The 26,301-nt window shown below is 40.7% G+C and overlaps 1 protein-coding gene across 4 annotated transcripts in view; it reads left to right on the top strand.

Annotated features, from left to right (window-relative positions):
• The window catches only part of LOC126481312 (tetratricopeptide repeat protein 30A), a 135,050-nt gene that overhangs the window by 46,071 nt on the left and 62,678 nt on the right, over window positions 1-26,301 (top strand). For all 4 annotated transcript variants that reach the window (XM_050104972.1, XM_050104971.1, XM_050104970.1 and 1 more), the window contains one exon: window positions 18,419-18,583. In XM_050104972.1, the coding sequence (XP_049960929.1) occupies window positions 18,419-18,583 (165 nt within the window). The remainder of the gene's footprint in view (window positions 1-18,418; window positions 18,584-26,301) is intronic.

Genomic DNA, 26,301 nt, shown 5'->3' with positions numbered 1-26,301 from the left:
TCATCGGTTGGTAACGTGGTTTCCCGTGATGATAGTTTCAGGTAACCAATGACAGCGAGAAATTACAGTTTGATTTTACCACTGAAACTGAGCTTTTACTGTGGAAGCTCTGCAAACGAACGTATTAAGAAATATTTCTGTCTTGAGTTTGCTTGTAGAGGTTAGCTGTAAACACCATGAACAAAGTGATAATGAGTTTAGTTCTGCCGCAGATTGTTGATCACCATTTTCTTGGATACACTGCACATCATAAGGGCATGGTTAGGTTAGGACCAGAGTTTAATTTCAGGGCTACAAAAGCCGTCATCTACTGCAGTTCAGTCATTGCTCACTTGAAATCAGCTGGCAACAGAGCGTCACCAATTTCTGTCATGCCTTGTGGTAGCTGCTTCCAACATTGATCTATGTTCCTCATTAACACAGCATTTGTGAAGTGACTTACTGTGTTTGTGTGTCGCCTATAGCCAAGCGGTAGCTGGCATCAGCTGTGGCAACACTGTAGTGGCAAGTGAGAGATGTCAACCAGCAAGTAATTTTAGTCGGAGTATATGTTAGAATTATGGTTTGATAATCAAGTAAGAGTGAAAAATTCTCCCGTTGATTAGAACACAATGTGCTCTCAAGCTAAGCTGATGTTTGAGAAACTGAAAGAAGAAGCTGGAGAGGTAGCCAAAGGTGAAATATTGAAAGCTAGGAAGAGTTCATTTATCTGATTCAAAAGTCACTGTAATTGGTACAGCATTGCAGAAAGTGGAGAGGTGGCAAGTGCTGATAAAGAGACTGTGTCACGCTAACCAGAGAAACTCAAAGCAATGATAGAAGGAGTTGGCTATACCAGCCAAACTGTATTCGGCATAGATGAAACTGCTGTGTTCTGGAAGATTATGCCTAAAATATCTTCTATCGAGGGTGAAGATAAAACCTTTTACAGATTCTGAAACCACCAATGACTGATTGACAATGACGGCATGAATGCAACTAGTGAGCTAGTGCTTATAAATTAAAATCTCTCTTAGTTTACCTTTCAGAAAACCCAAGAGCTCTAAAAGGTACATCTAAACCTGCATTGCATGTGATTTGTAAGTCGAATGCTAAAGCTTGGGTGACAGCTTCTCTTTTTGAGGATTAGTTTGGTTATAACTTCACACGTGAAGTTTAACTTTATTGCTAATTAAAACAAATCCCATTTAAAGTGATTCTGTTAATTGACAATGCACCAGATCATCCTCCAGTTGCTCTAATTAGTTTTGATCGACATGCAAAAGTTGTATTTTTGATACCAAATACAACCAGCTTGCTTCAACTGATCAACCAAGGAGTCATTAAGACATTTAAGCTTACCACACAAGATGATAGTTTGCACATCTACAGGAAGCTACGAAACAAAACAATGAGCTCTCTGATTAAAACTGTATGCTGGACTGAAACAAACAGTATGTTGGACTGAGACTCAAACTCAGGACCTTTGCCTTTCTTTCAGGAGTGCTAGTCCCACAAGTTTTGCAGGAAAATTTCTGCAAAGTTTGGAAGGTAGGAGATGAGGAACTGGCAAAGTAAAGGTGTGAGGGTGGGATGTGAGTCATGCTTGGGTAGCTCAGTTGGTAGAGCACTTGCCTGTGTAAGGCAAAGGTCCTGAGTTTGAGGTCTTGGTCTGGCACACAGTTTTGATCTGCCAGGAAGTTTCCTGTTCTGATTCTGGAAACAGCCAACAGTCTGTGGCTAAGCCGTGTCTCAACAGTATCCTTTCTTGAAGGAATACTAGTCCTGCAAGTTTCATAGAAGAACTGTGAAGTTCGGAAGGTAGGAAGTCACAAAGTCACGGAAGTAAAGCTGTGAGAACAGGTTGTGAGTCATGCTTGGGTAGCTCCAGTGGTTGGGCACTTGCGCGTGAAAGTTCAAGCCTCAGTATGACACGCAGTTTTAATCTACCAGGAAGTTTCATATCAGTGTACACTCCAGTGCAGAGTGAAAATTCATTTTGGGAACAAGTTCTCTGTTAAAGGCTTTTAGAAGCAATTCGATGTTTTAGATGCCATGCAAAGTTCAGAAAAATCTTTCACAAAAAACTGTAAATCATGTCTGGGAAAAACCATGTCCATTTTTTTTCCTAGGGTAAATCAGCACCAGATCCTTATCAGATTGATAATGTGACTGAAGAAGTGACAAACTTAGAGGTGGGTGGTGATAACGTTCAAGAACTGCTGAATTTGCACAATCAGGAACTGACAGTTGATGAGCTTAGAGAAATGCTTAATGAAGAGCAAGACACTTAACAACCAAATTCATTACACACATTTCAATCAGAAGATCAAGTAATGGTTGCAGACTTGACAAAAGGCCTCAGTTCAGTTGAAAAAGGGTTACAATTTTTTGAAAAAAATATGCTCCTAAGACTTGTGCACTTCTGCTACAAAATGGGCAATAAAAAACTGGTAGTGTGCTACAAGGAAATATTGCATAAGAAGAAAAAAAAATTGACCATCAGACGACACTCTTGATTCTATGAAGCCTTCTACATCACAATAACTTTGGCCTACATTGTTGCAATCCATGATACTGCACCATAACATAATATGTTGTACTGTTGAAATGAGCATAATTTGTATGTATTTATATGCAGAATTTGACACCAACTTAATCAGATTCGGCATACACAGTTATCGTTCAGTCCCCCCTATTGTGTAAGATCAGGATATTACTGTAACGTGAAATATTTCACTACTAACTAATCTCATTCTCAAAAGAGCAACATCTCATGCACTGATGAAGTATCCTTACGTAGATTTTTTTCATATATTTCCACCTTTTAATATTACATTCTTTGAATCAGGTAGTGTAACTGAATCACTAAGTATATTACAGTCAGAAATTAAGTGGTAGTGCTAGTAACTATAACTTCTTTCATTGTTCAAACTTGGTAATGTTGTTTTTGAGATACATCTCTCAAACTGTTTGATTGAGTTTACTGTTGAACTGAGTTTATCTCTAGATATATGGCGAATAAATTATTGAAATGAAATTACAAGAGCATTCTTCTTGGAATTCTGAAAAAAGTGGTGCATAGGTTAAGCCACCGAACTTGCATTCATTTGGAGTACAGTTCAGATCTCTATTCAGCCATCAAAATTCAGATTTGTCTCCTTGGTTTCCCTAAATCAGTCAGGCTGAATACTAGGATAGTTCCCTAGAAAAGATTAAAGAATTATTAATCTACTGAGATGTAATTATATCAAGTGAAATGTAAAAAATTAGTTGTATGGCATGTACTGAAACAATGAGCCTTCCATTTCTGCCCCTCTTCCAGCCCACTTTCTTCCATTGTTGTTTGAGTGTTTTGTTTCTATCTTTTCCTCAGTAGTCACTGTGATCTAACTATCTTGCACTGATTTTGAATTTCTTCTTCCCACATCCCTGCATACAACCTATGGGAACAGGATACGAATAGCTTATACGGAATAAACTGTCCCCACTAATATCTGCACATACATATATTTTGACAATTATCACACACATGCACACAGTACAAGGTATAAGAACAGACTGAATTAACATGGCAGCTCGGATGAGCGAGCTGAGTCCCAAGGATTGGTGGTTGTACGAGCTGGTAGACGCAAGACCGGGACTTCCACCCTGACCGGGTTGGGGTGCAGAGGCGGAGCAACGGGAGGCATGTCCACCTCGAAGTTGTTGAGCCAGCGGGGATGGACGATGCAGTGGCCAGCCTGAGAGCAGGCAGATTGAACGGCCAATGGCAGGGTGTAGGTGTGGCAAGCCCGGATGCTATTCGAGCCATCCGGTGAGATGAAGGGGCGAATTGTCATCGGGTAACACTCATGAGGGCGGGTGAGGCTATGCACAACACTGATGTTTAATTGGTCGTTGGGTTGTGGGGCCGTGGTGTCTGTGAGTAGAGTGAGAACTCGGTCGTCGAGAGTGACGATTGAAATGTCGTCCACGCAGATGGGGGTAGTTGCAGAGCAGGGTGACTGAGGGAGAGGGTGTCTCTGTATTCGATGAGGTAGCAGTGAAACTCGCACACAGGGTAGAGGGTGACATGTCTGAGAAACCCGCAAAAGACAATGGGGAGGCGTCGGGTGAACAAAACAGCATGGTTGCCCGAGGAGAAATGTTGTCGGACTCCACGGCGGGAGGGAGATTGGCAGGAGAGTCGTTAGGAGAATCAGACTGAGCCAGCAGAGGGACATCAGGGTCCACGAATGCTGGTTTGAGTCGGTGTAACGAAGCAGTTTGCGGACTGTCTTTGACAATGATGTCGAAAGTTGTGTAGCCCCGCCAGAGGACTTTAAAGGGGCTGAGATAAGGTGGTTGCAGAGGTTGTCAGACTGAATCATCTCTCAGCATTACATGGGAGCAAGTGTTGAGAGCGGTTGGTACGTAAGTGTCCAGCGGGGAGTGGCTTATAGGTGGGTGCAGGTGTGCATGTTTGAAGTGGGTGTGCATGCAACTTATGAAATCCAGGGAGGGGGGTAAGTCTTCAGGTACTTGAGGCTGAATGAGTTCAGCTGGTAGGATGGGGTTCTCCCTGAAAACGAATTCTGAGATAGTTCCCTGAAGTTGGGCTTGAAAGTTGAATGGAGGCCAAGCAGTACCCATGGAATTGCTTCAGACCAGAGGCAGTATTGGCACCTGCGCGCCATTTTTAGAGTGCGGTGTCACTATTCTACTAACACATTCCTTAGTGGATGATAGGCTGTGGTGTGAATTTTCTTTATGCCGCAGACGTTACATAAAATGGTGAACAGGGAAGACTCAAACTGCCGACCATGGTCGGTGGTGATGGTGGTCGGACAACCGAACCTAGCACTCCATGAGGAGATAAAACCCTTGACCACGGTTTCCGCAGTGATGTTAGGTAAGGGGACTGCCTCTACCCAGCAGGATGTGTGGTCAGTTGTAGATAGAATGTATCTGTGGCCCTCTGATGGTGGAAGAGGACCAATAAGATCGATATGTACATGACGAAATCGTCCTGGAGGGGTGTCGAACTTGCCCAGTGGTGGGGTGGTGTGACGACCGATTTTGTTGCATTGGCAGGGGATGCAGCTGCGTGCCCAGGTCTGACAGTCTTGTTTTATATTGTTCCAAACGAAGCACTTGGAGACAAGCTGTGTAGTGGCAAGGACGCCAGGTTAAGTGAGGTTATGCAGTGCATTGAAGGCCTGCCTGCACAGGGGTGGGGTGGAGGGGGGGGGGGAGGGGGGAGTAACGGGCTTAAGGTACCAGTAGGAGAGTCGCACCACACCTAGTCCACAATGCTGGGGAATTAAGCTTTAGTAAACACAAAGCATGTTTGAGGGTCCATGGAGGCTTGTAGGGCAGCCAGGTTGGATAAGTCAATGATGCATGAAATAGTATTGATCCGCGAAAAAAAATCTGCGGCAATGTCGTTTGTGCCTTTGATGTAGCTAACGTCAGTTGTGAATTGGGAGACTAGATTAAAGTGACGGAAACGGGTGGGTCCTCGGGGTGGTTGCAGAATGCGTCTGCAAGGGGTTTTTGATCTGTGAGGATGAAGAAGAAGTTACCCTCCACGTCGGCGTGGAAGTGTTTGACGGCTTTGTGGAGTTCTCTATTGAAAGCAGAGTATTTCTTATGAGCTGTTGATAGTTTTTTAGAGAAGAAATGAAGAGGGGAAACAGAGTCTGCCTTGCATTGCTGTAGTACCGCTCCCACTGCGATGTCACTTGCGACCGTAGTGATGAACAACTCGGCCGAGGGGTCAGGGTGGGCGAGTGTCACGGTGAGAGCTAAAGAAGTCTTTAATGCATTGAAAGCCTCCAGCATAGGTGCAGTCCGGCAAACAGGTTTGAGTCCTGAAGTCTGTTTACCCAACAATGAGTCTGTCAGCAGAGCCTGCATGGTGTCGGCAGAAGGCAGGTGACGATGGTAGTATATTGTGCCCAGGAAACATTGGAGCTCTTTGTAAGTAGCCGGGGTCAGCAGCGAAGTGATGGTGTGCATGCGAGATCTGGGAAGCTGTATTCCGTCAGTGGAGATGGTGTAACCCAAGAAAGTGATGGAAGGCTGATGCAACTGCAATTTTTCTTTGTTGACTTCAGCACCGTTGGGGTTCAAGGTCTGGAGAAACATGGATAAATGATTTTCATGTTCCTCAGCTGACGTGCTGAAAATGAGTATGTGTCCAGATATGCGAAGCAAAACTCGGAACTGTCGTAAGATGGAGTCAATGAAACACTGCCACATGTGCGCCGCATTTTTTAGGCCAAATGGCATGAAGTTGTACTGGAACAAACCATGCAGTGTGATATTAGCTGTTTTAGGGATGTCATCCGGTGCTACAGGAATCTGGTGGTAGGCACGTGTACAGTCAATAACACTGAAGATTGTAGCATCCGATAACGTATGAGTGAAATCATTTATGTTAGGCATGGGGTAATTGTCCATGACAGTACGAGTGTTTAAACATCTGTAATCGCCGCACATTTGGAAAGAACTGTCACGTTTGAGGACGAGGTGGATCAGTGAAGACCAGTTGCTGTCTGACAGTTGCAGGATACCTGCCTCCAAAAGTTTGTTAATTTGCTGCCGGGCTGCGTGCAACTTAATAGGGTTGAGGTGTCTAACCTTGTACCTAATAGGAGGGGTGGCAGTGGTAACTATCTTGTGTTTCGTTCCGTCGATGACGGAAGAAACTGAGAACTGCACACGAGACTGATCAATGTCCAGACGCGAAGTTTTTGGATGGATAGGGCACGACGAGGCATAGCTGTTAGTGCGAGTATGAAAAGGCAGCACCAAAGTCACATGTCTAGTACATGAGCACGGCGTGTGCTTGTTTGGAGAGGGTGGTTACGCGTGCAGCACGGAGCAGATCGGAATGCGCGGCGACTGTCTGCTGTCAACCTCGCACTTGGTACGTGGCGCGGGCGAGAGCGGCATTGGTGTCATGTGTGGAACAGTGATGGCTGCTGAGTCAGGTGGCTGGCGTGCGAGAGGGGGGAAATGTTTATCAACATGTGGGATGGCTGCCCACATGATGGCCATGGTCGTATCGCACACGCGACTGTTATTAGAAGCACTGTCTGACACGTATGGCATCGGGGATGCGGAGTCTACCGGACGCGAATCGTCACACGCAGTTAATGTTTTTGGACTAACCTGATGAGTGTCCGAGCTGGTGTCTGCTGGAGAAACACGAGTAGGTGGCGGGACTGTGGACTGCAGTTTCAGCAGCAAGGTACGAGCTGCGACGAGCTCGTTGTAAGTGTGTACTATTCGTTGTTTCAGCTCATCATTTTCCCGGCGGAGTTGTGGCTGCTGAGTCGTATTCTGATAGTAGGTTACTGATGCAGGTCCCAATGTCGCCTGCGAGGGTGAAGCACTCGTGTACCAACTCACACGTCATGAGAGAAACAGAACGTGGAACATAAGTGCGGGAGCACAGTATCTGAGTGTTAGTGGGATGTGTAGCACTGAGCCCTGAACTACATTCAGAGAGAGTTTGTAATGGGACAAAAAATCCGTACCAAAAATTGGTTCACCGATGTCGCAATGTAGAAAGTCCACAGAAACACAGAGAAGGAGATAGGTGCACTGTAACTTTGACAGAGCCTGAGATTTGTAATGTTGATGCGTTGACAGCTCGTAGAAGTGACTTTGTCAGTGAAAAGACGGGGGGAGCCATCGATGTAGGTATGATAGACCCATCTGCACCAGTGTCGACTAGGAAAACGAGCTGTGATGAAATGTCAGTCATGTACAAACGACTACTCAGCCGGGCGGATGAGTGGACGGAGTGCAGTGTATGAGGACACCTGTGAGGTTCCCCGCAGGACTCGGTATCTTTTAGGTCCTGCAATCGGCGTTTGGATGCTGGCAAGTTAATCGGCACTTCTGGCATTATCGCTGAAAATCTTCTGGTACCATCAGTACGGATGAGCCGGGTGCGGTGGTGGTGGTGACTGTGGCAGCGCAGCAGAGGAGGCTTGTCTTCATTGATTTGTTCCAGCATGTATACTGGCATGTATGGTGTGTGGGCGATCCTGGAGTGCTCAGACGGTGGAGAGAGCGAACGGATACTGCCAGGTGCTGTAGAAGGTGTGGAGGTGGAGCGAGCCCTGCCTCTGCCAGCAGACGGCCGGTAAGCAGGAGCAGCTGTGCCAACTAGTGGTGAGTGGTGAGCTGGTTGGTATTGTCATAGCAATTAATACAGTTGGTCTGCGATGCTGAGATGAGAACCGATTGACTCGAAGGAGTGCAGTAGCAGATGGATCAGTAAGTCAGTAGGCAATTTGGCAGACCACACCGGCATGGTATGTTCACTCACAAGTAACCGAAGGCAGTGCCAGAGTTGTGATGGAGTTCGGTTCCCCAGGTGTTCCTCGTATAAGATCTTGATGATTAATTCTTGTGGTGAACAGGTGAGTCGTTCAATGATCATTTTCATCGCGAACTCGAACTTTGGTGGAGGCGGTGGAGAGAGGAGTAGATTGCAAATTAAGTCCGAATGATCATGGAGGTGCATGACGAGACACAGGAATTTACAGTTGTCATCGGACATGTGATGCAACTCGAAAAGATGCTCGACAAGTGCAAACCTTAATACAGGGTTGTCGTCATATAAACATGGCAGCTTCGGCAGACAACCTGGGGGAGGAGACGAAGGCGGCTTCGGTGTCCCTTGGAAAACCAGCTGGTTCATGGCAGGAGAGGCCGTACAGCAGGCCGGCACAGTAGGCGTGGTTGTGTTACTGGCAAGAATGTCCGTAGCAACTGCGGGTTGCATTGTCTTTGACATGTCGCGAAAACATGACGCGGCTGGCATGATCGGTACCGTGGGAGTGAGTGGTTGTGCGATACGTGTAGGGGTCCCGTAAACTGGATTGTAGGTTACAGGTACTGATTTGAATTTGCCCACCTCGGAAATAAGGCAGAAGATTGGCGCGGCAGACACAGGCAGAGCTGTGGGAGAGGTGAGGGCTGAGTGGTGAGAACTGGGGGCCCCTGCGAGTGTGGGGGAGGGGGGGTGGAAGGGGGGGTTGATAACTCATGTGACAAAGTGTGAGTTCTCCACACATGTTGAAAACATGCCCTGTGGGGTCAGACTATAAATTACCGGTGGAACTTGCAGAAGATCATTGCGGTGTGGTAAGACGCGCCTGGAAGGCAAAACGCCGAAAGATGTACTCGAACTCACGTGGTCAAAAAGTTGAGTAACAGGTCTGGGGGTGAGCAAGGAGAATTTTTTGCACAAAAATGTCCATCATTAGTCTGCAAATGAGGCAAAATTGGAACAGGTCACGGTTGATAGTGGCCGGATGCATTTTGCACAAATAGCGGCGTTGCACACGACACGACAGTAACTGTTGTTGTGACCTATTGAGAGTCAAAGTAAGTGTGCGAATGTAGATCGCTTTGAAAATTATACGATTGATCGGTAGGTACACAGTTCTGAATATTATCCACTTCACACTTCACATGTTGGTGAACACAGTGCGGTGACAAGAAACCCGAGTCCATTGTTTGAGTTAATGGTCTAGCACTCGACCATTGTAGAACAACAAAGTTTGAGGTTAACGTGGTTGGAGATCATGAATCGCTATGGAGTACTGGAGAGCTGGCCGTTGGCGAAGGATTGAAGGGTCCCAGCTGTCGTAGTTGGGCTTCAAAATCTTCAAACAAAGTGCTGGGTGAGGTGACCATGGCGGCGTGCGCATAACCTGTTGATTTACAACACCCGGCGTGGAAGTTGCGGAAGACGTGGAAACTTCGGGGTCACCAGTATGGGAACAGGATACGAGTAGTGGTATATAGAATAAACTGTCCCCACTAATATCTGCACATACATATATTTTGACAATTATCAAACATGTGCACACAGTACAAGGTATAAGAACAGACTGAATTGACATGGCGGCTCAGATGAGCTACCTGAGACAGAAAGATTAATGTTGTCTATGTCGATATGATCTATCGCTGCCACAAACCAAATAATATCATTCTTGTTTCTACTGCCACCTAATGTCATATAGTTTTTAGAAATTCATTGTATCCCCTGTATCGTATGTTTGTAGTTGCCGTCACATTTCACAGATTTCCTGTGTTAGCGTGATTGGATTGCCCGGCTTCCTCGTAATTATTTCCACATCATATCATAATTTCAGATTGAAAAGTGAGGTTAGAATGACAGCAACAATCACAAAGACAGAATAATTTCAAGTTTTCATTATCAAGTGTTCCTTCACACAGAGAAAGGGAAGAAAGAGGAAGTCCTTTGTTAGTTTCTACCTAATTCCATTGTCTTGCAATGACTCACAATTTCATATCAAATCACTGAAAATCTCTGTCTTCATACATACTCTCATCATCTTTTTCTGTAATGCATTTTCAAATAATGTCAGTAGAAGCATGTGACTCTTCTTTTTCTATTATACTCATAACTGTTACAAGTGAAGTTTAAATTTGATAGCTTCCTCCTGAATATACTGCATTTAAGGTACAGTTGCCATCAACCCAAAGGTTATTTTGAATAGTGTATTACCTTTTAAGGTTTTGCCCTATTGGAGGTGGTATGCTCTTGCCGTCCTCTGAACTTTGACTCAACTTACCAATCAGTTGTTTGGGGCCTTATAGCTTAATGTAGACTTTAAACCATGGTGCAACTTGGAATTTTTGACAAGAACATATCATTCGCAGTGTTGAAAGAAACAATGAGTGACAGTAAAAAACCAGGCTTTAACCCCCAGACCTTGGGATTCATATTCTGATATTTACCCCCTGAGCCACTGGATGACACAGTATTATTATTATTATTATTATTGGTGTTATTTGCACATTCTCCCAATAAATGAAAGATATTAAGCAAATAATTCAGTCGAATTTTTTTTAGGTTGTTTGCGTTCTTCCAATCACTTTGATCTGTTCTGTTTTTGTTTTGTTTGCTCTGATGCAACTTCCAATTTTTCTACTTTGTGTCTGAAGGTGTCTCATTCTAAAAGTTGGTTGGTTTTATGTTTGCATTCTTGAGGTCATTTTGAATTTCGTTCAGCCAAAGTGTTGAGATCTTAAGTGATGTTACATTGTCTATTATCCTTTTTGTCAATCACTTTTCTGGCAGTCTGTTGAGATGTCCAAAGAATTTCATTCGCTTTGTTTTAATGTCAGTTTCAATCTTTGAAAACTTTTCTGTGGTTTTGATTGATTATAGCGTGTAATAATCTTGGGTGTGTCTTGTTCCTAAAATTTTCCTAATGATCTTTCACTCTTCTTTTTTGATTTCTTGAGGTTCGTGTTTTCTATTTAGGTGTCAGTATTTCACCTGGGTAGAGGACTATTCAATTTGTTGGTCTTGCCATGGATTTTTTGCTGTAGAGGTTTTGGACTAACCGTAATGCTTGTTAGACATTTTGGAGGTGATTTTGCTGTTAGATTCTTTTCAAGGCCTGTCAGTTGGATGAATTCTCTGAGGGGTTTAAAATATGGGGCCCTGTTGATTTTATTGTATTGTGTTTTCAGGCTCATGGTTTCTTTCTTTGAATATAAGAATTCAGTTTTCTCAAATGAGATTTGTAACCCTACTTCTTCTGCACATTCTTTAAGTACCTCAAGCTGTTTAATGGCAGTCTTTTTGTCCTCTGTAAGTATTGCAAGATCATCTGCAAATGTGAGGTCTGGTTTGTAGAGAATGTTTTCAGGAAATCCAAGTAGTATTGTCTTCCCAATCTCGTACTTCTTGAGTTATTTCTCCCATTCTTCCATAACCTTGTCTAGCATGACATTGAACAGAATAGGAGAGAGTCCATCTCCTTGTCTCACCCCCGTTTGAATGTAAAAGGTTCTGAGATTTTCCTCATAAATTTTACTTTGATTTCATGCCAGTTAGGTTTTATGAGTTCTCATGCTTTGGGATCTAGTCCCCTCCCTTCTGAAATTTGGGATAGTGAAGGCCTGCCTATTGATCTAAAAATGTGCATACTAGAGGGTTTTGTCTGAGGGCTCACATTTTGAGTGTGGTTTAGAGTTTAAAAATTTGTTTTGGCATGGCCTGTTTGGTCTGAATCCTGCTTGATATTCTGCTAATTTGAGTACTAATTGCTTTTAGGCTCTATTCAAGAGACAAGCTGCTAGGATTTTGTAGGTGACCAGTAAGAGGAAATCCCTCTATAGTTGTTTACATCTGATTTTTTGCCTTTTTATGCAGTGGATGGATTAGAGGAATCCAGGATCATTTTGGTTTGCCAAATGTTTCAGATTATTAATTTAATTTCTTTGAGTGAGTTTGGGCTTAAAATTTTTCAAGAGTTCAGCTACATTTCCGTACTCCCCTGATGCTTTGTTGTTTTCGAATTTCTTGATGTATGAATAAACTTCTTGAGTTGGTGGGGATGAACTTTCTGTTGTAATTTCTGGATGTATTTTCAGAATCTTTCTTTGGGTTCTGAACAGTTTAAAAGGGTGAAAAATATGTGACTTAGTTCTTTGTAATTTTCCTTGTTTCTCAAGGCTAATTTACCACATCGTTTTCAAAAGCAGAAGTTCTGTGGTGAGTACCCTTTGATTTAATTTGCAAAGGTCTTATAGAAATTGTGTGTGTTGTAACTTTTGAAGCTGTCCTCAGTTGACTCCAGCTGGTCATTGACATATTTTCATTTATTTTGTCTTAAAATCTTGGATGCTTGTTTGTGAACTTTAAGGAATTTCTTCTGTGTCTTTTCTGGTTTATTGCAATTATAATTTTGAAATGCCTTTTCTTCTTTCTTCTAGTGCGTTCTCACATTTTTGATTCCACCAAGAATGTTTTGGTTTTTTGCGAAAAGGGATCAGATCTTTCGCTGTTTTGGTGATTATAATTTGAAATTTGTCCTGATCATCTGCAGGTTGTTCTACTCATTTTTCTGTTATCTGATGGTCTTTGATTTTGTGTAGATCAAATTTTGGGATCACCAGTGCTTTCCTGTTGACAGTGTGAATTTAATTTTGGTTCTGGTTAAATAATGATCTGAATTGATGTTTGCACCTCTACATACGTGCACATCATGAATTTCTTTTTGGTAGCAGAAGTAGAAGTAGAAGCAGAAGTTAATTGTCTCATAACATACAATTTCAAGCCATTGACTTAAAAGTACAGGAGACTCATCAAAACACAAAAACTGGTTTATAATTTTCCTTGTAATACCAGTAATATAATATACAGACCTGAATAATTACTTAATTATGCAGTTAATAATTTTTCTTCAGAAGTAACAAACTTTTAAGATAACAGGACTAAGTACTTGCTCTCTCCAGCTCAAATTTTCAGGTTGTCATTTATGAATTCTTCTACTGAATAGTAACATTTCTGCACTAGTTTCTCATGTAAGGATTTTTTCAGTGTTTCTAAATAAATAGTCACATGGTATTGCTATATGATCAGTCTGAAATCTCCTAAATGATGGAAGGGTGATTGCTATGTTTTTTGTTTTTGTTTTTTGGCCTTTTTTGTAAGTGAGATTGACTTGATTTTTAGGTTGTTTTGTTGGCATAACTCAAGTCATGTGCCATTCTTATTGGTGAAATTGCAGGCAAGGTAGTCTTCCACTGTGTTTGACTCTTACATTTCATAAGTTGGCTGTTGGGCTTCACATCTTTTACCGAATCCAACACTTTTTCATCTACTATGAAGCCCAAGCCAAATAGTGCTGCCCCTTCATCGATTTTCTTATTTATTCCATTTTTGAAGATTCTGTAATTAGTCTATTGTTTCTGAATCTGTGAAGCATGTTTCTTGCGGAGCAAGAATTTGGATTTTCTGCTGCGTGAGTTCTGTTGTGAGATTGTGTCGTTTTCCTGCTTGACTGAGTGTCTGTTGAAAGTGCAAATTAAGTGTGTGCCTTTTGTGGAAGTTTACCATCCCACTCTGACTTGCTTCTTTGTATAAGTCCAAGCTCCTCATAATCCGAATGCTTGGTGGCACATTGTAGTGGATGGATTTCCACCCAAGGTAATTTTGTCTTTACTTTAACAAGTCATAATGGTGTAGAACCAGAGATTGTGAGTTCCTGGAGCATGTTCACTGCTGCACTTCCTTGTGAATGGATACTGGCCATACTGTCTCTTGCTCCAATTAAGATGCAGCTTGTATTTTGGTTGTCATTTTGGTCTGCAGATGGTTTTTTATTTCCTACCTGCCCTCCATATGTACCAGCCTTCCCTTATCTGCCAGCCAGGGATTATATTTTATTATTATTATTATTATTGTGTTTTGATTTTACCAGATTCCTTCTTGTACATATATTTTCCAGAATTATATTATATATATATCTTTCTTTTCTGGCAGCACACACATACATTTATAATTCTGCCATTCTGCATGCTCTGTTAAATGTTGATAAACCTTGCATATTTTACTTCTACTGGATTTATGTGCTCCAAAATGTTTATACACTTCATTTTCATTAATTTATGATACGCTTAATTCCATGTTATTTCTATCATCTTTAGTCCTGGTATTTATTTATTTCTTGCATTAGTTCTCATATTTGAAATTGTTTTCATCTTCCCCTGTCTTTAGTCATATCTTCTATTGTCCTGTTTTGTGTAACATTTTTAAACCTGGTGCAACTTATTCCTGCAGACCATCAAAATGTCTTCTTTCAGTATGACTCCTCCCTCCCCCTCCCCCCTCCTAGACCCTCCACTTGTTTTAACATTTTTCTGGCAGTGACTATTTTGATAGCGCGCGCAAACGCAACTCACACACATGACTGCAGTGTCAGGCAACTGGGCAGTGTGGTTTCAATTGCCTGAGACTGCAGTCATGTGTGTGACTTGTGGTCGCATGGGTGTGTATATGTGTCTGTCATCTATTGTTGATGAAGGCCTTACTCGCCAAAAGCTTTATTTGTGACAGTCTTTGTGTTGTGCCTATCTGTAACTTAGCATCTCTGCTATATGGTGAGTAGCAACTTTCCTTTTCAAAATCTTCACTATGGTGCCTCTTGAAACATCAAACACTTAAGCTATCGAGTTATGTGAGCATCTCCATACAAACACCAAAAATTTTCCCACCTTTGAATACACTTAGCTCTGAGATATTACTCACGACCAGACAGATCACTGTTCTGACTATGACTGGCCCTCACAAAGCGTTCAGAACATTGCAGTGTTGCTGTTCATGGTCAAATACAACAGCGGAATCTGCAGGATTGACTAGGATATGTTCAAGTGTTTCTCACAGTATTTCCATATTTTTGCCCAATTTGTGTACATTGAACATAATAAAAATGCAGACAGTTTTTTTTTTTAAATGGATAATTTGGACCTCTGAGACTTGTGATAGTTTAAATAGGGAGGTGTAGAGGTATGTAAAACATGTTAGAGGGGCAGTTCAATTTAGTTCAGAGTAATTTATTTTAAGGTAGTTAAATGTACATAACAAGATTCTTGTTAGAATAATTTTTTTGTTACATGCAGCTATCTGATCGCTGGGTAGTTTTTTCCATCCTTGTCTTGGTCACTATTGAAAAAGATGCTAATGTGGTAGTTATGTCAGTTATTCCAGTGCTTCTGATGATTTACCTAAATGCATTCGCAAGTGCATTATATGATAGGAAACTAAAAAGCAAGTTATATAGGAGATACTAAGATAATTTATAAAAGGTACAGTTAATACTTTATATTTTTAATGTGTTTTGAGTGTACATATTTGTCTAATTTCTTACCTTCTGGCAGACAGTAACAGTTTTATGTGCCAGAATATTTAATGACTTTCTTAATCATAGGCAAGTATGTAAAGTCTCTGTTTTTGGTGATCACAGATATCAGGATTATTTGAAATTTACTTCTTTTGTTACTTGTACAAGGACAAAGATCTCTGAAATGAAGTTGTTTTCTATGAATACTATTACAGGGAAAATGTCTTACACATAAGCATAAAAAAAATGGTAAGACCTCTTTCAGAACTCTCTTCAGGGACCATCAAAATCCTGCACCCAATGCTGAAAAATTTACAGTATTTTGTCATTCATGTTATACAACAAAAGCCATTTTCAGTGTACAAGATCACAATGCATTGTATAAAAATTGCTTATATATATTACAGTATTATATATGCATATTAAGAGCACAGTGTGAAGACTTTATTCAAGTGCAGTACTTTGCTGTAATAAATATAAGATATGAAATTTCGAATCTTCAGAAATTCAAAATTTCATTAAAAATTTGTGTTGTCGATATCTCATCTGTTTTGGATTCATTGACAATATTTTCATGATCTGGGAAAAAATCCGAGATGCTCTTTTGTCATTTCTTATCAATCTCAACACTCTTTTCCATCATCATATCATCTTCAGCTTAATGAGCCACTTTCTTGGACTTCCACCACTCACAGTTCAATTAAAAATCTGTCTCTACATTATGTCCTTCACCCACCAACAAAACCAATGCCTTCCTATAAAACTTTCACCCATTGTATATCACACAGTATCATTCATACAATCTTGTCACACATAGACATTGTATCTTTCCTGATGAGCTGTTCCTTAAGATGATTTGCATCTTTAAAAATCTTCTTTGTAGTGTCATGAATACTGTTACTACTACTACTACTACTACTACTACTACATCATCCATAAGATAAGTTTCTCTGGAGCCATACATGAAAAGAAAACACGTATGTCTGGAAACATTTATTGCAATCATTGAACTGCTTCTCAACACACCTCTCATTCTATTGAAACTTCTTCTCAGATTAAATTTGTGTGCTGGACCAGGACTTCAACCAGAACATTGACTTTCATGTAAAATGCTCTTACCAGCTGATCTATCCAGGCACAACTCACAACCTGCCCTCACAGTTTCACTTCTGCCAGTATCTCTATCCAACTATTTTAAATGTCACAAAAGCTCTCCTGCGTTTCTTTCTGGACTAGCTTTCTTTCAGGAGCATTGTCATTGTCGCATTGCTTATAGCACTTTGCAACTGTACTCAAGCTCATTCACTGCCTATTTTACACGTGGCTCATCTGCAAAGGGGGTTGGTAGTGAACGGTTGCATTTGCGCCCCTAATACTGAGTCATATATTGGCTAGGCTTTGAACAGCAGTGAATTGAATACACAGTTGTCTATTCAACAACATCACGCAAAATGAGGACACTATACAAGTTCAGATTGAAACGTTTTTATAAAAAAAAAAAAAACACGTCTAATGTTGTGGCCATGCAAATTAAAGTTCACAAATAAATCCGATCTGGATAAATAATAATCAGTGCAATTCATACACATGATTTATTGTCTCGCACCTACACACTTTCACGTTGTTCCTTCACAGTTTATTCGCATACACTGGTGTCCATGCTTACACTCGCAGCACTTTGCCGCTCTGAACTGACCACCACAACAGTCAATGACCAAAAGCCCCACTTTCACGCTCATATCCCTAGTCCTGAGTCGGGTCACGTGACACTACATTAATCAAAATAATTCCTTAACATAGCCACAATTCGGTTACAATTTTATAAGATTTAAATACTTAAACCTAAATACATTATATAATTTTACACACATTTATCACCATATAATTTTATAATTCATTGGAAAAAAAACTATGCAACGGAACTACAAATGCTCATCAAAACACAAAACAAGTACTTTCATGTCGATTTTGCATTACACTATTTTCTCTCTGCATTTAATACATAATTTTATTCTTAAGCATGGAAACTTAAAATCAGTACTAATTTATGACATGCTACCAGATTTACATAATTAGGAATAACTCCATGTTTTGGTACAGTTTCACCCCTCTCCCTGCATTTAATGATGTCTTTGCACAAAATATGAGACATAAAAATACTTGTCATTTCTCCATAGCAGATATTTCCATTGCTAGCAAAGCTGCTGTATGGGCATATTATCCCCTGTTACCTTACAACTTGGCCAGTAATCTAACAAACTTGATGCTGAATTTCAACAGTGGTGTGTGTTAAGCAATTGATTGCTTTAACATAGGTCTTTCGTTGCAGTTGCCAGGAAAAACAGCTGAGCTGTCAACAACAATACTAAGAGTGAATGGACATTGTCAGCTAAAATATACAATAACTATTTTCTGCATCTCTCAAGCAAGCATATTTTCCTTTTCACATCGTATGATTGTCGTTTGGTGATATGGGAAGCTAACATTACTAAAGGGGAAATATTAAAGAGATCTCACTAGTATTTTTGTATTTCAATTGTTCACATTGATCACACTTCACCCATAAATAAAAGTACTTTTTTATATCTTTAATGAATTTTAATATCAGTTGTGCAATGATTTTCCGTATTTGTGTTATGTGACACATTGCATTTGTGCATGCCTAGCTAATTAGTTTGTTGACTTAACTTTGTTGGAGTGTAGAAATAATTTATTTTCCTTTTTTGTCACATATCTTAAAATCACTTCACAAAATGTATTTTCAGCTAATGTTATAGAAAGGGGTATCACAGAACACCCAGAGTTGAGCATTGGAATGGCTACAGAAGGGATTGAAGTACGAAGTGTGGGTAACACACTTACTCTCCATGAAACAGCTCTCATAGAGTCATTTAATCTTCGGGCGGCTATCGAATACCAGCACAAGAAATGTAAGTCAAATATTCATACAATGCACTTAAATAAAAATTAAAATTTTTCCCTCCATTTAGGATGATCTACCAACTTCATTGACAGCAATGATTCCCAATTTTTTTTACCCCTTTTCACTCATTTGTCTTACATGATCCTTCTTGGCTCATCTAGCCCTTTTCCTATATTTTGACTTCCACATCATTTGTGTTTACTATTGTTAAATTTAAATATTTTTCACTACTAATATAAGTAATTTTAAAGAATAATATGTTTGTTTTTATTAAAATTGAGCCCCTTTGCTGTTTAGTAAGCTGCAAATGCTCAACATGTAATCATACACACAAACAAATAATGTGTGGCTAGCATGTAAATTGACCCATTCTACATTGTTTCAATAAATATCATGCCAGCTATCTATGGAATGTGGAATTAACGCACAAGATTCCAAATCTTCTGTTCACTTCAAACAAGCCATCAACAGCACCTCCTATTTGACAGCTGTTAAGTGTACTACACACAACACTACTCTTATAAGCCTGGCCAGCCATGTACATAGCATCTGCAGTTATAGGTTTCTCCTCTCTTGATTTCTGAGGCCTTCACAGACTGAAACTAGTCTCCATCTTGTCCAGAATCAGATCTCACACATGTGAACTGTCCATACATTACCTTTTCTCATTTACTTGATGACCAATCATATAGGAGTGTTCTCTTTGCCATTCACTGTTACCTAGAACTGGATCAACTGCCAAGGCTCTGACTATCTCTGTTCATGCCTTGAAGTAAGGAAAATCCTTGCTGTTATTCTTTTTATGTTTCCCAAAATGCTATTCTGTCCCTTTTGAACTGATGCTTTCAACACCTGGAGAAATTCTTTGCTGTAGTAATATTTGAAGTCAGATACCAAGTACATGACAATATTTTTTGTAATTCAGCAAGTTTCCTGGTAACTTCCTTTATTTTAAATGTTGTTATACCATCATTCCACATTATTAATTCCTTCTCTATGTGGCTTTAGGCTGTCCTCTTCACTGTAGGACCAAAAATGGTCTAGTATTCAGGAGCACACATTTTCAATAAATTGCCAGAAACCATTAAAACTTGGTTTCAGATAAAGCACAGTTTAAACAGAATTTGAAAAACTTTTTGGTAGGCTCCTCTTTCTACTCTATAGATGAATATCTTAACAGGGAATGTTAGTCCAGCTTAAGTAAAAATGTCTGTTACGTACAGTTTTGACACCACTTTGCACAACAGTCAAGATTATGTATTTTGTGTATGATAAATTTATTAAAAGTGCAGAACTATGTTTCATTCTGACAGTATATTAATCCTGTAAGTATTCACAGTTCTAGTTTACTTTGATGTGTTCACGTATTTTGACAGTCTCCTGACAAATGACCAGGGAAGTGAGTATTATATTCAGATGTTCTATGTTTTTTTATGTTATACTTTCTGACATGTCCCACACCCATGAGAATCATCTCATTTTTGGGTCTGTGGAACAACAATTGAATCTAATCTAATCTAATCTCATCTTTGACACATGGAATTAAAAATTTTCCTTTCTAGCCGGTGGTGAGGTCATATTAATGAAATATTTATATTTTACTAACACATGGGAAGTCGGGGTTCATAATGTAATTTCTTATCTAAAATTTGCTTTTTCCAACACACCTAGTATTTCTTTGCAAATGCTCCCACTAACTGTCTATCACTACTGCAGTGTCCGTCCCGCTAGCTGAGTGCTCAGCGTGACAGATTGCTGTCTTGGAGGTCCCGGTTCGATTCCCAGCTGGGTTGGGAATTTTCTCCACCCAGGGACTGAGTGTTGTACTGTCTTCATCATCATTTCATCCCCATGACCTATACCAAGGCGGCCGGACCTGTCCCGAAGGGGCCTCCCAGCCCACGTCGCTGAACACTCATTTCCATTTCCACTACTGCAGTCAGTGTCTATTTACGCACAAAACTGAACTTTCATTTGGTTAATTATTGTAAATATAATTTACTGTTTAAACAGAGTGCATTTTGACATATATCAGTTAAGACATTCTTTAAATCAAGTGTGTTGTACTATCTAGTACAATTTTTCCTTTTGCCATTCGGAGATTGAGAGACCAAGGACTATAACACTGATATAGCTTCAACTTCTTGCTGTTGAGCCTGTAGACTGGGAGCTGATGATATTTATGGTTCAAGTCAGAATTCCATTCTTAGAGATGCAGCTGTAAAGAACTGTTTATGCACTATTGTTTCTGGTCTTTCTGTTGGGTCTGTGTTTAGTTCTGTTGCCCTCTTTTGCACTGCTTATAACGGTTATGGAGAGATCTTGACAGTTCATTTTAACTTCAATACAACATTAGGTACTGTATGGTTAATGATGATGACGTCCTCTTGGGTAAAATATTCCAGAGGTAAAATAGTTCCCCATTCAGATCTCCGGGCGGGGACTACTCAAGAGGACGTCGTTATCAGGAGAAAGAATGCCGTTCTACGGATCGGAGCATAGAATGTCATATCCCTTAATCGGGCAGGTAGGTTAGACAATTTAAAAAGGGAAATGGATAGGTTAAAGTTAGATATAGTGGGAATTAGTGAAGTTCGGTGGCAGGAGGAACAAGACTTTGGTCAGGCAAATACAGGGTTATAAATACAAAGTCAAATAGGGGTAATGCAAGAGTAGGTTTAATAATGAATAAAAAAATAGGAATGCGGGTAAGCTACTACAAACAGCATAGTGAACGCATTATTGTGGCCAAGATAGACACGAAGCCCATGCCTACTACAGTAGTACAAGTTTATATGCCAACTAGCTATGCAGATGATGAAGAAATTGAAGAAATGTATGATGAAATAAAAGAAATTATTCAGATAGTGAAGGGAGATGAAAAATTAATAGTCATGGGTGACTACCGAGCGAGGTGGCGCAGTGGTTAACACACTGGACTCGCATTCGGGAGGACGACGGTTCAATCCCGTCTCCAGCCATCCTGATTTAGGTTTTCCGTGATTTCCCTAAATCGTTTCAGGCAAATGCCGGGATGGTTCCTTTGAAAGGGCACGGCCGATTTCCTTCCCAATCCTTCTCTAACCCGAACTTGCGCTCCGTCTCTAATGACCTCGTTGTCGACGGGACGTTAAACACTAACCACCACCACCATGGGTGACTGGAATTCGGTAGTAGGAAAAGGGAGAGAAGGAAATGTAGTAGGTGAATATGGATTGGGGCTAAGAAATGAAAGAGGAAGCCACCTGGTAGAATTTTGCACAGAGCACAACTTAATCATAGCTAACATTTGGTTCAAGAATCATAAAAGAAGGTTGTGTACATGGAAGAAGCCTGGATGTACTGACAGATTTCAGATAGATTATATATTGCTAAGACAGAGATATAGGAACCAGGTTTTAAATTGTAAGACATTTCCAGGGGCAGATGTGGACTCTGACCACAATCTATTGGTTATGAACTGTAGATTAAAACTGAAGAAACTGCAAAAAGGTGGGAATTTAAGGAGATGTGACCTGGATAAACTGACTAAACCAGAGGTTGTACAGAGTTTCAGGGAGAGTGTAAGGGAACAAATGGCAGGAATGGGGGAAAGAAATACAGTAGAAGAAGAATGGGTAGCTTTGAGGGATGAAGTAGTGAAGGCAGCAGAGGATCAAGTAGGTAAAAAGATGAGGGCTAGTAGAAATCCTTGGGTAACAGAAGAAATATTGAATTTAATTGATGAAAGGAGGAAATATAAAAATGCAGTAAATGAAGCAGGCAAAAAGGAATACAAACGTCTCAAAAATGAGATCGACAGGAAGCGCAAAATGGCTAAGCAGGGATGGCTAAAGGATAAATGTAAGGATGTTGAGGCTTGTCTCACTAGGGGTAAGATAGATACTGCCTACAGGAAAATTAAAGAGACCTTTGGAGAAAAGAGAACCACTTGTATGAATATCAAGAGCTGAGATGGAAACCCAGTTCTAAGCAAAGAAGGGAAAGCAGAAAGGTGGAAGGAGTATATAGAGGGTCTATACAATGGCGATGTACTTGAGGACAATATTACGGAAATGGAAGAGGATGTAGATGAAGATGAAATGGGAGATATGATACTGCGTGAAGAGTTTGACAGAACACTGAAAGATCTGAGTCGAAACAAGACCCCGGGAGTAGACAACATTCCATTAGAACTACTGACAGCCTCGGGAGAGCCAGTCCTGACAAAACTTTACCATCTGGTGAGCAAGATGTATGAGACAGGCGAAATACCTTCAGAATTCAAGAAGAATATAATAATTCCAATCCCAAAGAAAGCAGGTGTTGACAGATGTGAAAATTACTGAACTATCAGTTTAATAAGTCATAGCTGCAAAATACTAACGCGAATTCTTTACAGACAAATGGAAAAACTGGTAGAAGCCGACCTTGGGGAAGATCAGTTTGGATTCTGTAGAAATGTTGGAACACGTGAGGCAATACTGACCTTACGACTTATCTTAGAAGAAAGATTCAGGAAAGGCAAACCTACGTTTTTAGCATTTGTAGACTTAGAGAAAGCTTTTGACAATGTTGACTGGAATACTCTCTTTCAAATTCTAAAGGTGGCAGGGGTAAAATACAGGGAGCAAAAGGCTATTTACAATTTGTACAGAAACCAGATGGCAGTTATAAGAGTCAAGGGACATGAAAGGGAAGCAGTGATTGGGAAGGGAGTGAGACAGGGTTGTAGCCTGTCCCCGATGTTATTCAATCTGTATATTGAGCAAGCAGTAAAGGAAACAATAGAAAAATTTGGAGTAGGTATTAAAATCCATGGAGAAGAAATAAAAATTTTGAGGTTTGCCGATGACATTGTAATTCTGTCAGAGACAGCAAAGGACCTGGAAGAGCAGTTGAATGGAATGGATAGTGTCTTGAAAGGAGGATATAAGATGAACATCAACAAAAGCAAAACGAGGATAATGGAATGTAGTCGAATTAAGTTGGGTGATGTTGAGGGTATTAGATTAGGAAATGAGACACTTAAAGTAGTAAAGGAGTTTTGCTATTTGGGGAGCAAAATAACTGATGATGGTCAAAGTAGAGAGGATATAAAATGTAGACTGGCAATGGGAAGGAAAGCGTTTCTGAAGAAGAGAAATTTGTTAACATTGAGTATAGATTTAAGTGTGAGGAAGTCGTTTCTGAAAGTATTTGTATGGAGTGTAGCCATGTTTGGAAGTGAAACATGGACGATAAATAGTTTAGACAAGAAGAGAATAGCAGCTTTCGAAATGTGGTGCTACAGAAGAATGCTGGAGATTAGATCGGTAGATCACATAACTAATGAGGAGGTGTTGAATAGGGTTGGGGAGAAGAGAAGTTTGTGGCACAACTTGACTAGAAGAAGGGACTGGTTGGTAGGACATGTTCTGAGGCATCAAGGGATCACAAATTTAGTATTTGAGGGCAGCGTGGAGGGTAAAAATCTAAGAGGGAGACCAAGAGATGAATACACCAAGCAGATTCAGAAGGATGTAGGTTGCAGTAGGTACTGGTAGATGAAGAAGCTTGCGCAGGATAGAGTAGCATGGAGAGCTGCATCAATGCAGTCTCAGGACTGAAGACCACAACAACAACAATATAACATTAGGTCACTGCTCTCCATAGACTATGTTGTCAAAATTTATTTGCAAGTATGCCCTGAGGTTATATCATGTGTCGAAGGAATTTAACCCTTTCCTTACTGAAATGTGACTTAAACCTATACAAGACTTGAGCCAAGAGCGTTGAGTGTTCTGACTATGTGGAGGTAACAATCACTAAATAATGAACATACACTGTGACTCTGCTTAACAATTCAGGTCCTAAGACTCAATACAAGGCAGAAATAAATACACCTGCACTGACATTTAAACCAAAAGGGAGAACACAGACCTCATAGCTTCTGCTCCCACACACAAAGAGAGTGAACTCATGGCTATCTTCATGCAGTGTAATTTGCCATTTCTAGTCTTGGAGGTCTATTATGGTGAGGTACGTAACGTCATGGAATTTTAGAAGTTGTTCTTCCAGGTTGTTAGGCCATATCCTGACAGGTGCAATAATTTTATTTATTCCTCGTGTGCCTAGCACAAGGTGGACACTACTGTCTGATTGGCTAATGGCCAAAATGGGACTACAGTACGGAGGTATGGATGGTTGTATTATTTCTCAGTTTATAATTCTATTGACCTCCTTTCTCAAAGCCTCCTTCTTTGCACATTGAATGGAGCAAGACAAAAAGCAGAAGGTTTCATGTGAGTAAACCTCCACTTTGTATTTGTATCCTTTGATTATGCCAGAGCGTCGTTCAAAAACATGATCATAATGTGTTAAAAACTCCTGCAATTCCTCCTCTTGTTCTTCTGTAAGACATGCTGACTCACTTACCTTGGTGTGCACCATCTCAGGGCCTATTTCCTCTTCCTGTCATTTCTTAATTGCCTATATGTTTCCAAACATGATGGTAGGATCAAGGAATTGTATTTGAATGTCAGTAGCGTGTTTTGATTTGCTTTCTCTGGTGTTTGACTTGATGAGGTCTATTGAATATTGTTGGTCTTTCACAATGAAATGACACTTCCCCTTACCAATGTTAATTTGTGCTTGGTGCTTCCTAAAGGCGTCCATGCCAGTAAGGCAGTTTACTATTAGCCTTTCAACCACAAGAAAAGTGCACTGTAAAGAGAAGTTATCAATTTGAATAGGAATCCATGCCTCCAATTTTATGCCTTTAGACTTACCTTCTACAACTGTTTGGATTTTACAATTTTGTACTGGAAGCATTGGTTTGAATCATCATTTTTGTAGTTGATCAAACAGACCCTGTGAAACTATGTTTGTGGTAACTCCGTTGTCCAGTTCTATGGGTACCCTTACATGAAGTACAGGGTGACAATTAGTGGACTAAATGGGGAAAAAACATAAATTAGTTGCAAACTATGGCTTGCACACACTTAATTCAACATGTAAACATTACTACAGATATTCACCATATAGTGGAGATGCTGAGTCGCGATACACACAATAAAAAGATTCACACAGTCATAGCTTTAGGGCATTAAGGCCTTTGTCACAGTAGACACACTTACACACACGCACACACACACTCATGCAAGTGCAACTTGCACACACATCTGCAGTCTCAGAGAGCTGAAAGTACACTGTGAGCAGCAGCACCAGTGCCTGATGGGAGTGGTGACTTGGTGGGGGTAAGGAGGAGGCTGGGACGGGGAGGGGGAGGGATAGTATGGTGGGAGTGGCGGACAGTGAAGTGTTGCATTTTAGACGGAGGGTAGGAGAGAAGGTTCGGAGGGGGGAGGGGGTAAGTAGCAAAAAGGAGAGAAATAAAAATAAAAAAAAATAAATTAAAAGACTGGGTGTGGTGGCGAAATACAGCTGTGTGGTGCTGGAATGGGAACAGGGAGGGGGCTGGATGGGTGAGGACAGTGACTAACTTAGGTTGAGGCCCGGAGGGTTATGGGAACATAGGATGTATTACAGGGAAATTTCCCGCCTGCGCAATTCAGAAAAGCTCGTGTTGGTAGGAAGGATTGATAGGGCACAGGTTGTGAAGCAGTCATTAAGATGAGGGGTATCATGTTTGGCAGCATGTTCAGCTACAAGGTGGTCCACTTGTTTTTGGCCACAGTTTGTCGGTGGCCATTCATGCAGACAGACAGCTTGTTGGTTGTCTTGCCTACATAGAATGCAGCACAT

This window comes from Schistocerca serialis, chromosome 5, assembly GCF_023864345.2.
Source record: "Schistocerca serialis cubense isolate TAMUIC-IGC-003099 chromosome 5, iqSchSeri2.2, whole genome shotgun sequence".
NCBI lineage: Eukaryota > Metazoa > Arthropoda > Insecta > Orthoptera > Acrididae > Schistocerca > Schistocerca serialis.
This window is presented reverse-complemented; position numbering and strand designations above follow the sequence as displayed.